At 41.2% G+C, this 16851-nt stretch overlaps 1 protein-coding gene across 3 annotated transcripts in view; it reads left to right on the forward strand.

Annotated features, from left to right (window-relative positions):
- Positions 1-16851, forward strand: part of Ift56 (intraflagellar transport 56) — a 57965-nt gene that overhangs the window by 8382 nt on the left and 32732 nt on the right. For all 3 annotated transcript variants that reach the window (XR_010065692.1, XM_006236330.4, NM_001025045.2), the window contains exons 6-7: positions 7413-7558; positions 10743-10914. Coding sequence is in view for 2 of the 3 variants with exons in the window: in XM_006236330.4 (XP_006236392.1) it covers positions 7413-7558; positions 10743-10914 (318 nt within the window). In the remaining variant the exon portion in view is untranslated. The remainder of the gene's footprint in view (positions 1-7412; positions 7559-10742; positions 10915-16851) is intronic.

Genomic DNA, 16851 nt, shown 5'->3' on the forward strand with positions numbered 1-16851 from the left:
TCGAGGTTTTTTTTGGTTGTCAAGGGTTTTCTTTTTTGTTTTGTTGTTCATTCCTTGTAGGACTTCAATAATATGTACCTATACAAACAGTTTCATTGTGTCAAGGAAACACTTCTATTTTTATATATATTTTGAGGAAATTTCTTACCAATTTTTTGCAGCCATGTTTAATCATGTATTAAATCCATCCATGTACTTAGTTCTTAATTTCAGTTGTGGTCTTTTCCAGAATTTATATTTTAATTTTAACATTTTAAAATTTTTACTAAAACTTCCTAATTTCAATGCATATTGAACATAAAACATAGGTCTAAGAATTCTCATAGGTTTTTTTTTTTTCCTGACAGCTGATTTTTGGTCTAATACTCCTATTTCTTGTATGTCTGATCATATCATGTTGAATTCTGGCTATTATAGATGAAAATAATATGAAGATAATTTGAGGTCTAGATAGTTTGCCATCTTCCACAGAGGATTTATTTACTTTTGTATCTGGCAGGCACATGAGACAGACAGAAGCCAATGGACTGGCTGCTGCCAGCAGTATTAGCCATTTAAAGCTGGTCCCCAGCTGTTCTGAGAGCCAATGAATTTCCCCTGCGCTCCCCTTGCTAAGTTATCCCCAGGACTCCTCACTGACAGCCTCAAATGTCTTGTCTATCAAGCCCATGTGACTCCCACTGAGCTTTTGGCAACTCAGCCACCCATTGAGAGCTAACCAGAGTCCTTAACAGATAAGTGCTGCTGGGCTTATCTCGGTGGGCGCCTACATCCCGTCCTTTTCATCTCTTTGGAATCTTAGTATCTCAGATCTTCACCAAGTTTGTAACTTTAATGCCTCCACACAGATTTCTAGTAGCATTCAATGTCTGTTTGTTCTTAGTGAAAGGACTGTGCTCCCAACAAGCCCCCTATTATTAGAAATGGAAGTCTTTGATTTTATTTCACTAAATACTTTGTGTCTTCTCATTATTACAAAATAAGATATTTTCATTATATTCTTTTTTTTAAAAGCTCTTATAACATTTATTTATTATGTACATGATGTTCTGCCTGCATATATGCCTGCATGCCAGAAGAGGAAGCCAAATCTCATTACAGATGGTTATGAGCTATCATGTGGTTGCTAGGAATTGAACTCAGGACCTCTGGAAGAACAGTCAGTGCTCTCAACCTTTGAGCCATCTTTCTAGTCCCTAGAAAAAGTCTTTTTTTAAAAATTTATATATAAACACAATAATCAACATTTCCTTTTCTCTTCTGACCTTTTTCTACTACTACTATTACTACTACTACTTCTACTACTACTACTACTACTACTACTACTACTTAATTCTATTGTATGGGTGTTTCACCTACACGAATGCCTGTGCACCATCTAGTACCAAGGAGGCCAGAAGAGGGTGTTAGATCCTCTGAGGCTGGAGTTACAAAAGGTGGTGAGCCACTGTGTAGGTACTGGGAGTCAAACTCAGCTCCTCTAATAGAGCAACCAGTGCCCTTAACCACCAAGCCATCTCTCCAGCTCTTCTTATCTAGTCTTAAAGTTCATGTTTCACTTTCTCTCTCTGCCCACCTTCTCTCCCCCTTTCTTTAGTGCTGGGGATCAAACTGAGGGCATCATGCATGTTAAGCATTTACTCTGCCACTGAACTATACCACTGTCCCCATATCTTTCTGGAAGTGTGAATTATTTTCTTTTATCAAATTCAGATCATGCTATATGTATATGTACTGTTTTAAGTCCAGATTTTGTGTTCAAAAGTATGTTATCTTTTTTTCTGTCACAAGATAGTCTACAGAAGAGATAAATGGTAGTTCTTGGGCCGTGAAATCTTTCTAAAATAGTTTCCCAATTGTCTTTTAAAAAAGACATATATACTTTAAAAGTTCATATATACTTTGATCTCTATGTTCTCTTGCAAACTCTGAATGTTTCTTGTGTAACAAGTTGGCTGATGCTGAGAGATCCTCCTTGGTGGTTTTAGCTGGGTGCTGTCTGCAGAACTTGAATTTGGACCTCATTTACTGTCATCATTACTACTCCTAACAGACAGCTGTGCCACAGTTCAGCCATCATTTCCCTTTGTTGCTTCTTTGGATGTTTTCCAATGTTCAGGCCTAAGGAAGCATGAACTTGCTGGGTGGTGATGGCAAACACCTTTAATCTCAGCAATCAGGAGGTGGAGGCAAGGTGGATCTCCTACAGAGCAAGTTCCAGGACATTCAGGGCTACACAGAGAAACCCTGTCTCAAAGAAAGAAAGAGAGGGGTTGGGGATTTAGCTCAGTGGTAGAGCACTTGCCTAGGAAGCACAAGGCCCTGGGTTCGGTCCCCAGCTCCGAAAAAAAAGAACCGAGGGGGAGAGAGGGGAGAGAGGGGAGAGAGGGGAGAGAGGGGAGAGAGGGGAGAGAGGGGAGAGAGGGGAGAGAGGGGAGAGAGGGGAGAGAGGGGAGAGAGGGGAGAGAGGGGAGAGAGGGGAGAGAGGGGAGAGAGGGGAGAGAGGGGAGAGAGGGGAGAGAGGGGAGAGAGGGGAGAGAGGGGAGAGAGAACAAATTTTATTTTCATAAGTTCTGAGAGAGAGAGAGAGAGAGAGAGAGAGAGAGAGAGAGAGGAGAGAGAGGAGAGAGAGGAGAGAGAGAGAACAAATTTTATTTTCATAAGTTCTGAGAGAGAGAGAGAGAGAGAGAGAGAGAGAGAGAGAGAGAGAGGAGAGAGGAGAGAGAGGAGAGAGAGGAGAGAGAGGAGAGAGAGAGAACAAATTTTATTTTCATAAGTTCTGAGAGAGAGAGAGAGAGAGAGGAGAGAGAGGAGAGAGAGGAGAGAGAGGAGAGAGAGAGAACAAATTTTATTTTCATAAGTTCTGAGAGAAAGAGAGAGAGAGAGAGAGGAGAGAGAGGAGAGAGAGGAGAGAGAGGAGAGAGAGAGAGAGAGAACAAATTTTATTTTCATAAGTTCTGAATTAAGCAGTGCAGTCTAAAGAAGTGAGCACCAATTAAAGCTTTGCCCTCTAGACTTTGTAACTTAGTACCTGCAACCAAGTGTTAGCCTTTCACTTGCAGATTTAAGGACAGCCTTGGCAGCACACGCCTGTAATCAGAGAGAGGAGGCTTGCCACAAGCTTGAGGCTAGTATGGTCTACAGAGTGAATTCTAGGCCAACTGGGGCTCAAGGAAAAGATGAGGATGTATTCAGTGATAGCCCATTTGTCTGGCATGCAGGAAGCCCAGAGTTTGTGCTCCAGTGTCACATAAGCACACATGCGCGCGCACATGTCTGTAGTGTATCAGTGATCAAACTACAGGTCAGCTTCAGGACTTATTTATTTTGGAAAAAAACATCCTTTTTTTTTTTAAATTCAAGAGGCAACATTGGATTTATTAACTGCAGAGACAAAGGTGCAGAGAGAGGAGAGAGAGGGGAGGGGGGAAGGAGGGAGGAGAGGAGAGGGGGGAGAAGGGAGACAGGGGAGAGGAAAGAAAAACACAAGCACAAAGCCCACATCCTATAAGACAGGTATGGCTTCTCAAGGTAGAGAGTGTCTTTACAGTGTGGCTACATGTCTGAAGTTTGATAAGAAGCCCTCCTATTCTTTTAAAATTGCCCAGAGTATAATTTGTTAAGTTAAAAAGTTAGTCTAAGAGAAGAGAATGTTAGGAACCTAAGGCTTCCCATCATTTTAGCCCCAAGTAGTACAGCCTGATTGCTGTAGCAGAGCCTCCTTGACTGCAGCATCTCTGGGGATGCAGCATCTGGCCCTGCATGAGCACCATTCAAGGTGTTTTGGAAACACACATTGCCTCTTTTCACCATTAGGTCCTCATCAGTAAAGTCTTAAGTCTTCCTGCCTTTCTCAGCAGTAAAGGCAGGGCAGACTGGAGAAGGTTCTCCTCTCTCTTACCCTTTTCTATCCATTTCAACATAACTCTATATCTTTTTATCCTGCCTCAATTTCTCTATTTGAGACTTCAGTTCCTTAAGAAAAGTAATTTTATTTCTGTGGGTATTTTGCCTGCCTTCCTGTCTGTGCAGCATGAATGTGCAGTGCTTACACAGGCCACAGGAGAGTGTCAGATACCCTGGAATTGGAGTTACAGATGGTCATAACCCGTCATGTGGGTACTAAGAACTGAACCTAGGTATCCCAGAGCAGCAAGTACTCTTAATGCTGAACCATCTCTCCAGGCTCCAGGACCTTCATTTTAAGGGTTGTAGAAGACTGAATATCCATCTTCTATAACTTCTTTATAGGAGAATAAAGGTGAAGACCCAGCCTGTCTAGGGATCAAAGGTCTCAATTTAGCTGGGCTTAGGACACATTGAAAGATCTTTGGAGCTGGGGGTTTAAAGGGTCATCATTCAGGGGAACTCAGGGCCTATCATTAAATGGGACATCAAACCACATAGACAGTACATTATGCAACAGATTATTACACCCAATCCTAAGATCATGCTGAAAACAACAGGGCTTTCTTCCATAAGGAGGTGCCTGAGAACTGTGATGTGAGCAAGGCATTAAAGCGTAAAGCAAAAGCTCACATCTTATTGATGATAGAAATCTTGGAGAAATGAACACACTTCGTCCAGGTATAAATCCTCATCATTTTACTTTATTAATGGCACAGTTCTCCCTTGTGTTATCAATATACACAGACGGTCCAGTTTGTATTACTGCCCCACGGACTGTTACATGTTGATACTCTGGCCAAACAGAAAAGAACAATTTAGAGAAAAAAAATCCAATGCTGGAATAAATTAAAGGAAATGGTATGAAGTTATAATCAGTAATGTATATCATTTCAACAATGTCTAAAAGACAAACAAAGGAGCAAGCCAAAATATAAAGTAAGGTTACAACAGAGTCATATGTTTTTCTTGAGATAGTCAGGAAATATAGGTATTTAAACTATTTGTCTGTAGTTTGAAAGCATTAGTATGAGCTGTGTGGTGGTTTGAATAAGAATGGCCCCCCATAGGCTCATATATTTGAGCTCAGTCATCAGGGAGTGGCAATATGTGAGAGGATTAGGAGGTGTTGGAAGACGTGGCCTTTTTGGAGGAGCTGTGTCACTGGGAGTGGGCTTTGAGGGTTCAAAAGCCCATGCGAAGCTCAGTTTTTCTCTGCCTGGATGAATTATGTTATAGTTATCAGCTACTTCTCCAATTCTGCCCACATGCCACCATTCTCTTTGCCATGATGAGAATAGAGCACAACTCTGAAACTGTAAGCAGGCCCCCAATTAAATGCTTTCTTTGACAAGAGTAGTCCTTGGCTATAGTGTCTCTTCACAGCAGTAGAACAGTGACTAAGACGAATTGTTAATATTGTAAGTGTCTTATGATAGTTACTACTCAAGCTTGGGATCTTTAGAGGAGGACTGTCATTGTTGTCTTGTGTTTTCTTTTTCTTTTCCTTTTTTTATGTAGGATAATCCATAGAATGAGGCTAACATTACTTCTTTGGTTTTTGGGTATTTCTGTTAACACTGGTTACTACTCACATTTGTCGATAAAGGGGTTCTGGGTTAAGGCAGAAAGCAAAGCCCTCATATTGAAATGAAACCACCATGTTCATGTGTCACATTCAGAGTTAGCCCAGGTGTATGGATGCTTATCTGGAATGGTTCAAGTGATGCTTTTATCTGGAAATCTTAGATAGCATCTTAAGGTCAGCTATCATTTGAGCTAAAGGCCCAGTCTCTCTTTAGGGGGTGGGACACCATCCCTTAAGAGTTTATCTCTTTGCAGAAGAGGTTCTGAGGGTCCTTCTTCTTAGAACCCCATTGTCTTAGCCACTCTTCCATCACTGTGAAGATACACTATGACCAAGGCAACTTTTTATTTAGAGTTATTGATTGATTGATTTATATGAATGCTCTATCTGCATATATACCTGCATGCTCAGAAGAGGGCATCAGCTTCCATTATAGATGGTTGTGAGCCACCATGTGGTTGCTGGGAATTGAACTCAGGACCTCTGGAAGAGCAGCTAGTGAGTGAGTGCTCTTAACCGCTGAGCCATCTGTTCAGCCACAAATTTGATGATTGCTTCCTCCAACTCCCAGACAGAGTTTCTTTGTTTGGCCCTGGCTGTCCTGGAACTCACTTTGTAGACCAGGCTGGCCTTGAACTCAGAGATTCATCTGTTTCTACCTTCCAAGTGCAGGAATTAAACCACCATCTGGCTAAAAGTGACTCATAAAAGAAAGCATTTTTTTTTTTTAGGTTGCTTGTTTGCAGTGTCAGGGGTTAATCTATGATCATCATGACAGAAAGCCAGCGGGCATGGTGCTTGAACAGTAGCTGAGAGTTTTATATCTTGATCAGTGGGACAGCAGGCAGAGAAAGAAAGATTAGCTTTGGCTTATGAAACCTTAAAATTCATCCCCAGTGACACACCTATTCCAAGGCTGCCCACTCCAACAAGGTCACACCCCCTAATCTTCCCCGAGCAGTTTTGATAACTGGGGACTAAGCACTAAGATATGAGCATATGGGGCCAAGGTCATTTACACCACCACCCCTGGGAGCGCAGCTCTCTCTTAGTCCCAGGGTTAAAACCGGCTCTCTGGAAGAAAGATGCGAGGAGGCTGGGAAGGCTCAGCTGTGCAGAGCACTGTGGCAGAGGAGCCCAGTTTGGTTCCCAGACCCACACGGCGCTCCAACAGTCTGTGACTCGTCCCAGAGGACTCGATGCTCTCTTTTGTCCTCCACGGGCACCGGATGCATCTACATGTATGCTGGGAAGCATCTGTACACATACAATTATGTAAATAAACATACTTTAAAAATAAAAGAGCTGAAGCACCAGGAAGAGTAGGTAGTCTATGTATCCAGAATTACATACAAACGTATCAGTTTGGTCCCGTGTATAACACAGGCAGCTGCTGTTTATAGCGATCACCTAATAAAATAAGCAGGCAGGTTGAACTCTGATGGCCTAAAACAACAGCCGCAGGTAGTAACTGAGGAGACGATGAAACCAACCTACCACAGAACATTTAAAATGTGTTTATGAAGTTACATGATGACAAGTACATCCTGATTACACACTATTTACTGAAGAAAAAGCAATACAAAAGAATGGGAAAGAATTGTCAAGGGTTGAAAGCAAAAAAAAAAAAATAGGAAGAAAGAAAGAAAGAGAGAAAGAAAAGAAACCATAAGAAGAAGAAAAATAAATAGGGTGGAGATATCAAGTAATAAATCATAGCTGTAACAGACAGCCTTTCTGTTACCAAGGCTCTGTCTCCAGAGATGTTGACATCTTTCTCTGCAGCAGTACCAAAAAGATAAAGATCTAGGAGATGGGGAAAACAGGGAGATAGTGGCCAGAGAGGCGTTCAGGCCTCCACCCCTGGGCTTCTCCCTCATGTGAGTGTGACTCTGCCTGTCTTTTCTCACAATTGTAGTTTAATGATGAGAAGAAATTAATGAACTTTCATCAGAATCTTCAGGATATCAAAGAAGACCAGCTTAGCTTGGCCTCAATCCACTACATGCGATCTCATTACCAAGAAGCTATTGATATATACAAGCGGATACTGCTGGATAACAGGTGTGTTCTTTTCTGACCACTTGAAATCTCTGCCATTTTATGAGTTCTCTTTGTTCCCAGTTTGGCTTAGAGCCTCGTGTCCTTTGGACCTAGTACCACCATGTATTCAAATCTGTCTCACTGATAATCCGACGAGGTTCAGAATGCTTTGTGTATGGTTCACATCAGACTTTCTCTGCCCTTTTTCTCTTGTAGTTTTTGCTTTTAGTTTTATTATTTTATGTGTATAGGTGTTCTGCCTGCATGTGTATGCACCAAATGTGTGCCTAGTAACTATGGAAGCCAAAAGAAGGCATCACCTTCCCTGGAAGTGGAGTTACATATGGTTGTGAGCTGCCATGTGGGTATCAAGAATAAAACCCAAGTCCTGTAGAAGAGGAGCCATTGCCTTTAATTACTGAGCCACTGCTCCAGGCCCTTTGTTTTCTGAGACAGGTTCTTACTATGTATCTGTCCTGGATCTCTTATGTAGATCAGGTCGGCCTTGAACTTACAGATCTCCTCCTGCCTTTGCTTCCAGAGTACTGAGATTAAAGGAGTGCCATCATGCTTGGCCTCTACCTTTAGCATCCTTCCTTTGTAAGGAGCTGTCTAATGCCTTCCAATTCCCATTAAATGTATATACCGACACGTTTACTGATCACTGTATAATGTGTGTGTGTATATACACATTTAAATTTTTGAAAATGTATGACCTTGAAGAAGGGGGAAAAACTGGTTAGAATGAAATATAATGATTCATTTGTATGAGAATATCATAAAAAACTTGTTACTTTGTATGCTATCTTTAAAAATTAATAATAATTTATAAAATATCAACAAAAAATGCATTATTTAAGCCTGTCCATGGCAGCAAAGTACTGAAATCTCTCTTCTTTGGAGGTGGAAGATGCCCTCTTATGGCCTCGATGGCCACCAGGCACACACATGTATACAGACATAAATGTCATTAAATGAAAAAAATCCCAGTTCTAAGTGTGGGCCACACCCCTGTGGATTGTTGACCAGAAAGGCCCAAAAGGCCCCTGAAGCATATAGACTGTTGCCATCACTTTTGGCTGCATAGATGTCCCAATATTGAAGAATCTACTTTTTTTTTTTTTTTTTTTTTTGTGGCACAATACAGAGAAATCTAGCTGGCACTGAGCTTGAAGCTTCCTCTCCTGGTGTCTTAGTTGCTGTTCTATTGCTGTGAAGATACACCGTGACCATGGCAACTTATAAAAGCATTGAATTTGACTTTAATTACAGTTTCAGAGGATGATTTCATGACCACTACAGTGGGGAGCATGTGGTGGCAAGCAGGCATGGTGCTGGGAGGGGGGGTAGCTGAAAGCTTATATTTTATGACAATAACTGTGAGGCAGAGACAGAGAGACAGAGATAGAGCTAGTTGGGAATGAACTTGGGCTTTTTGAAACCTCAAAGCCTTCTTCCAGTGACACACCTCCTCTAACAAGACCATACCTCCTAATCCTTCTCAAATAGTTCCACCAACCATAGACCAATAATTCAAATATATATGAGCATATTTGATCCATTTTCATTCAAACCACCTGACTAACTTTCACAGTGCTGGAAGGTTCTATCCCAATGGCTGGACGAAAACTGTTGTCAACATTCTTACTCAGCTGTGTATGCTGTGTGCTAAACTACCAACATGCTAGGCAAGATTGCCCACAAATGCAACAATGGTATAAATGTTATGGAGGCAACCAACTGCCTTCTGATCTGAGGACTTTTCCTCGGGGAGAATTCATTTATAGTACTGTAAAACTGGTTAAAAGCCCATGACCATAAAAGTCATTTATCCTTGTAGAGAAGCTACTGCTGTTGTTTTTTGTTTTTTGTTTTTTTTTTTTGGTTCTTTTTTTCAGAGCTGGGGACCGAACCCAGGGCCTTGCGCTTCCTAGGTGAGCGCTCTACCACTGAGCTAAATCCCCAGCCCCTGCTGTTGTTTTTATACAGGGACATGATACACCTCTCAATTTGTCTTTTAGATGTTTATGGTTTTTAAAAAAAGATTTATTTATTTATTATTTATAAGTACACTGTAGCTGTCTTTAGACACACCAGAAGAGGGCATCACATCCCATTACAGATGGTTGTGAGCCACCATGTGGTTGCTTGGATTTGAACTCAGGACCTCTGAAAGAGCAGTCAGTGCTCTTAACTGCTGAGCCATCTCTCCAGCCCTAGATCTTTATGTTTATACACATAGATTAATGCTGCTGCCAGCTATGGCCAGAAATACTTTTTCCAGTGGGTGGCATTAACTGTAGACACTCAACAGGTTAAGGGGGGTGGGGTGGGGACAGGTTAAAGAGGGTCCCTAAGTGAAACATCTCTGTCACTTCCTCAAAGGCTCAGGGAACACTAGGGAAGAGAGTAGAAAAGAAGGTAAGAGGAAAAGGTGGTGTGTTGACGAATGCTGCCCTCTAGGTGTCTTGAATTTCCTTGAATGCTATGATTCCCTGCACAAAGTTGGTCCATTTATCATTCCAATATGGAGGAGGGGGTGCTTACAAAGCTCAGCCCTTCCTTGAGGATTAATGGACAGTTGATGGTTGCTGGAGAGGAGCGGCCTATGAGGCTTCACCTGGGAAAATAGAAGCAGTCGATAGCTCCTGTAGGAAGAGAGAAACATTTTTGTTAGTGGTTATATATCCACTGGAAAGTTGCCTGTGTTTCTATAAATGACCCCTCATCCCTGCCTTTATAAGTAACCATGATTAAACTCACTGGAGTGCTTTCTCTCTCTCTCTCTCTCTCTCTCTCTCTCTCTCTCTCTCTCTCTCTCTCATACACACACACACACAAAGACATGAGGTAAAAGACTAATGGAAAAGAGGAAGGAGATGAGTGGGAGGGGACAAGAGAGCATAATGTAGGGCAAATACTATCAAAATACATTATATATGTATGTGAAAATGTAATAAACAAACCAATTATGTATAACTAATATGTGCTAATAAAAACTTTCTTAAAGAGAAGTATATCAAATCTGGTTTAAAGACATTCAAATACTGAACTCAAAAAGAGAAAGAAAACATCCTGATTATATGTTGCTTTCTTCCTTCCAGGGCGGATCCTTGCCCTCTCCTCTTTGCCTTATTGTTCATTTGAGCTTTGCAGTTAGACATTTCTGTTAAACATACTTCAGCTTGAGTCTTTCTGCTTACAGGGAATACCTGGCCCTCAATGTGTATGTGGCCCTCTGCTACTACAAATTGGATTACTATGATGTGTCTCAAGAAGTCCTGGCTGTTTACCTTCAGCAAATTCCTGATAGCACCATCGCCCTCAACCTTAAGGCCTGCAATCACTTTCGCCTTTATAATGGCAAAGCAGCTGAGGTAGGCACGCAGATATGTTTCTATTTATCTCAGTTCTAGTGGGAGTTACTTTATAAACTCTAGGGCCTATAGCTCTGTATTAATGTCTTTGGTTATTGATTCTATAAACAAAGAGTTACATAAACATTTTTGAGACAGGGTCTCACTCTTGACTCTGGCTGGCCTTCAGCTTCCTGTGTTGACCATGCTGACCCTAACCTCACACAGATCTGCCTGCTTCTCCTTCTGAAGTGTTGGCATTAAAAGTGAGCCAAAAAATGCCTTGCCATATATGAACTTAAAAAAAAAAATCTGATATCCTAAAAGGGATTTCATTTCCGAATGATCTATGTTGTATCTAGTGTATTTTAGATAGTTTTTCCTAGATGATGTATGTTAATATAAATGTTGAAAACCAACTGCTTCAGCTTCTTCCTCTAGAGTCTGTTCATGGCTGAGAAGTTGCCTGTCCCATCATGTGTTGAGTAAACCAGTATTAGAACCCTGATACCTGTCACTTTTTTCTCCTTCATCTCCATGCCATCATCTGCCATTCCCTCTTACTTAGAGCTTCTAGAAAGAGCTTGCCCCCTTCTCTCCCTGCCTTTGTCTCCCACCTTTCTCACTGTCCATTGGATTTGGTGCTACCGTGTGTTCAAATCTGTTCAGTTGGTAATCTGGTGAGATTAAGAACTCCTCAGACATTTTTTAGATCCGGCCTTGTCTACATTTTTGCATCACTGCTTTCTTAGACACATGTTTCTTCCGTTTGTACCATCCTAGGATCTTACTGTACAGCTCTGGCCAGCCTGGAGCTCCGGATCCTTCCATCATAGTCTCCCAAGTGTGCCTTGTACAGGCAGGAGCCACATGCCTGGCTTAAACACCCAAGTTTACAAAACACGTTGTGAATTTACAAAACACAAGCTTGAAGTTCTCAAAGAGTAAATAATATGTGCATTAAGATTCTTCTTCTAGAGCTGGCTCAGTGGTTAAGAGCACTGACTGCTCTTCCCGAGATCCTGAGTTCAATTCCCAGCAACCACATGGTGGCTCACAACCATCTGTAATGGGATCTGATGCCCTCTTCTGGTGTCTGAAGACAGCGAAAATGCACTCACATACATAAAATAAATAAATCTTTAAAAAAAAAAAGATTCTTCTTCTGTGAGACTCATAAACACTCCAGTTCAAAAATGGCTTGTAAGTTTTTCCCTCAATCTGTTTTTCCTTTCCCTTTTGACACAACTCTCTATTTTCTTGTCATGTTTTTTCAGTATAGTTTAAAATCATCTTGTTTTGGTTTTCAAGATAGGATTTTTCTGTGTATCTGACTGTCCTGAAGCTCTGTAGACCAAGCTGGCCTCAAACTCAAAGACCTACCTACCTTTGCCTCTGCCTCCCAAGTGCTGGAAGTAAAGGCGTGCGGCACGCGGCACTGCCTGGTTTACTTTAAAAGGTCTTAATAATTCCTCTAGTATTTGTAGTTTGTCAGTAAGATCATTAAACTAAATAATTTTCAGTAATTTTAAAATGTGATCTGACGGGGCTGGGGATCTAGCTCAGTGGTAGAGCGCTTGCCTAGCAAGCACAAGGCCCTGGGTTCGGTCCCCAGCTCCAAAAAAAAAAAAAGAAAGAAAAAGAAAAAAGAAAAAAAAATGTGATCTGACGTCTCTGGGTCCCTAAGAACTTTGCAGAGGCTATGAAACAGGCCAAGGTTTGAGTGAGGCAGACAAGCTGCCTGGGCACAGTGTTGGCACTCTCACCATGTACACAGACAGAGCAGCATCTAATTAGATCTGTCTCTGGATAACTCACTTGTCACCCTTCGTACTTCTGACCCTGCCACAACAGGGGCCCTCTATTAAAGCCAGGTTTTAAGAGGGTGGAGGCAGTTGCAGCATGAGTGTTGCAATAAAAATAAAAATGCAGCTGAATGGTTCCTACATGCATACCCTGGCGGTCGCACTCTCGCTAGTTCCAGCTCCAATGGGCCGTTGGAACTAGCACTAATTTATTTCAGCGGCTCCACACTGCCCCCATCTACTTTCTGACCTGCTGTCTGAGAGCCATCCCAGCGCCGCACCCTGTCAGGCTGCCCTGCCCTCACAGCACTCTTGGCTGGTTTCCACCGTGCCAGGCATACACATCCCAATTCCATGGAGGGCCCGGTGCATCCAACCACCATACACTTTCTTGAATTCAATTAAGTCCCCATATGAAAGAACACACCGGGGTTGGGGATTTAGCTTAGTGGTAGAGCACTTGCCTAGCAAGCGCAAGGCCCTGGGTTTGGTCCCCAGCTCCGGAAAAAAAAAAAAAAGAACACACACAATATCCTCTGATCCAATTGATAAGCTATAATTTCCCCATCTAGACAACACAAAATCCTGTATATATCTGTCCCTTAAGAATAGTCATAACAACCTGTAATGTGTGCAGAGGGGAATCCTAACATCTGCTGCCATGTTCTCTCAGCTCCCTCCTCCTCACTCCAGTCTCCTTTGCCTCTCTAAAACTTTTCTCCTGCCCATCCTTCCTTCTCGTCCAATGAGAGGCCTTGTTCTATCTTGTACCTGCCTTCACCTGCATAACATCAACCTACACTTCACCATTTCTAATTAAAAAAAAAAAAACTTTTCTCTCAAATATAAGCTGAACACAACTATTATCATTTTGTAATTTAAAAGTATAAAATATGTCTAACACCCAGTCCAACATTTGTCAGTTAAACAGAACATTTAGTTATCCATTCCAGCTTAAGAAAGACTTAAAATTTATGTTATATCCTGGCTAGCTTGTATACTATCTGATAACTATCTAATTAAAAAGCCTGAGTAGGCTATGAGAATATAATCAGTCTTCAACCCCATAGAAACCTGAGAATGACCAATATATTTGTAAATACAGGAAGCCTAACACGGCTTCTAGAACTGAGACAGGTTATAGAGACCATTTTCTACTTGCACAGTCCCCTGCCAGCAACACGTGAGAGCAAGTCTTCAGTCTTCTGGCCTAGGATCATCTGACAGACTTTTGAAACACAGAATTTTGAAGGGCTGATCACTCTGGCTTGGCAGAAATTATCAGTCAATTAATTCTGTAGCATGTCCTTTTCTGGACAGTATTTAGTCTGTAGATGAATTATGGCAATACTTGCCTAGTGGCTGCCTCACCACAATATATCACCTCATCTGGAGGTGGAAATGTTCAATTTCTTCTTCAAATCCACCAAAGGGGAGCTCTTAGGAGCAGACATATCTCAACAAAAGATAAATAATATTAAATGTTAGATTTTGTGGACTTCTGATATTTTTGAAAACATCTAACTATGTAAGTAATCTGGACTGTTGTCCATTAATTATCTTAATAAATTATCTTGAAAACACTCTAACAGTAAACTTAGAGCCATGAATTTATTATTGGGCCCTTAACTCACATGTTGAATCATCTCAGATTAGTTTTTTAGTAGCAGTAAAGGACTGCGTCTAAGCCTTGTATACTTAAATGTGTTGTATAGGCATAATGCCTACACATGAAAGTAACAATATTAATTTTAAGTTGATAAGAAATTTATGGGGCTGGGGATTTAGCTCAGTGGTAGAGCGCTTACCTAGGAAGCGCAAGGCCCTGGGTTCGATCCCCAGCTCCGAAAAAAAGAACCAAAAAAAAAAAAAAAGAAATTTATATCAAAGAAAACCTAAACTTGTATCAAATAAATTCTGTACCAATGTAAAAGATTATAACTTTAGCTTAGTAACAAATATAAAGATTTCTACTAAATGAGATAATGGCTGTATAATCAATTTGAGCTAATTCCTCCCTGTTAAATTATGACCATTTCTACATTTTCTAGAAAGACAACCTTAGAATAACCACCTTTAGCCCCCCAAAGTCCAGGGAATTGGGGCAAAGACTCTTCAATGGCTTCTTCAAGTTGTACACAGGCATTGAGATGTCCTTGGTGGGGTAGGCAGTAGGGAAAATGGAGCAAATGTTGTAGCCTGATGTGCCTGCCTTGACTAGATCCAGCTGAAAGTCCTTGAGATCAGGAATCCAAGCAGGTACATTCTGGAAAATATAATTCTCAAGACAAAAGTTTTGGTATCTAGATAACTTTTTGTTTGAGTCTCTTGAATTTAGTTTTTCAGGAGGTCTACATTTATCAAATCTAACCAGTATAACTCTGGAAGGTGTCCACAGCCTAATCACCCTTTTTAAAAACACAAAGACAAAACCTTTCTCCCAAAATACCATGTATTTTAGTCTGTAGCCAGAAAAGTTTGTATCTTGCATTCTCTCCCAGAGGAATGATATAACCATAAGCTCAAAAATCACATCCATTGTGAAAATTAAACAATTTTTTAAAAAAGAAGTAAGCTAAACAATGGTGTATGAGCCTGTTTAGACTTTTCTTTTTCTTTTTTGATGTTTTTATCATCTTTATATATTTTTTAATTTTTTATTAGATATATTTCTTTACTTACATTTCAAAGATTATTCCCCTTCCGGGTTTCCTGTCCATAAGCCCCCATTCCCTCCCCTCCCCCTCCCCCATATGGGTATTCCCCCCATCCATCCCCCCTTTCCCCCCTCCATCTTCCCCTGCACTGGGGTCCAACCTTGGCAAGACCAAGGGCTTCCCCTTCCCCTGATGCCCCAACAAGGCTATTCTCTGCTGCATTTGCAGTTGGAGCCCTGGGACAGTCCATGTATAGTCTTTCAGTAGTGGTTTAGTCCCTGGAAGCTCTGGTTGGTTGGCATTGTTGTTCTTTTGGGAGGTTGCAAGCTCTGTTTAGGCTTTCCTAATCTGTCGTATCAGGAAATTAACCCAAAATTCCCATGGAACCCACATTAAGAGAGCATGAGCTTCCTGTTGAGGTAAATAACAAAATAACCACAAACCCTTGCTAGCCAGCATCAAGTCATATGGCCTTAGTGGAGTAGTTCTTAAAACACTTTGATCACTTTTTTATTAATACCAATAAGTAAGCAACTTGTCACACTAAGATTTTAGCCAAAAATACATCTGTTAAGCTCTCTGCTTGGAGCCTCAGACTTTATTAATAACTCTATAAGGTATGTCTGTATTCACTCTGCCTGGTGTTATAGATTTTTATTTATTTCTACCTAGATCTGAAAGTGGGCGAAATACCCACTTGATTCAGATAAACTCTGTACTTTTCACAGCAGGGGACCTAGAGTCTGTGAGCAGACCCCCCCCCCGCCTCTGTTCCTTTGTTTAAGGTGCCCCCCGACTTTTTTATTTTTACCTCAACACATGAGAACCACAGAACTCACCCGCTGGTTGCATGATGCTGAGATTGCAGCTTCAGGAAGTCTCAGAGCCTGCTAGCAAGCAGGACTAGCCAAATGTCCTAAGAACAGGTGGGATTGGGTATTGATAGTCTCTATCATATTAGAGAACAAAGCTCATGGAATGGAATCTCTTCTGAAAAGAAAAAGAATTTCCCTTGCATTAGAAGATCATAGACAGAACATCTAATGTATACTACAGATGTTTAGAAAACAGAATTTTTTTTTTTTGGTTCTTTTTTTTTCGGAGCTGGGGACCGAACCCAGGGCCTTGCGCTTCCTAGGCAAGCGCTCTACCACTGAGCTAAATCCCCAACCCCAACAGAATATTTTTTATGGTTTCAAAATTATCATGAAAGGAGAAATAATCCCATGTTATTGTGTGTTGGTGACAGGCAGTGACTTTTTCAGGGCTATATTTGAAGTAAACATGAAAGAGATGATGGCAGTGGTATTGTTACTAACTTGTCCTCCAAAACAGTAAGGACATTTCTTTATTATGCCTGTACTGGAAAACAATAACAGATGCTAACATGGACATGGCCTTCCAGTTGTCATCTTTTCTTCAAGTTTCTTCCTGTCCGGAGCTCACAGCAACTTTTTAACAAAAAGCACCAATTGAGAGAGAGAGAGAGAGAGAGA

The sequence above is a fragment of the Rattus norvegicus genome, chromosome 4 (genome assembly GCF_036323735.1).
Source record: "Rattus norvegicus strain BN/NHsdMcwi chromosome 4, GRCr8, whole genome shotgun sequence".
Taxonomy (NCBI): Eukaryota; Metazoa; Chordata; class Mammalia; order Rodentia; family Muridae; genus Rattus; species Rattus norvegicus.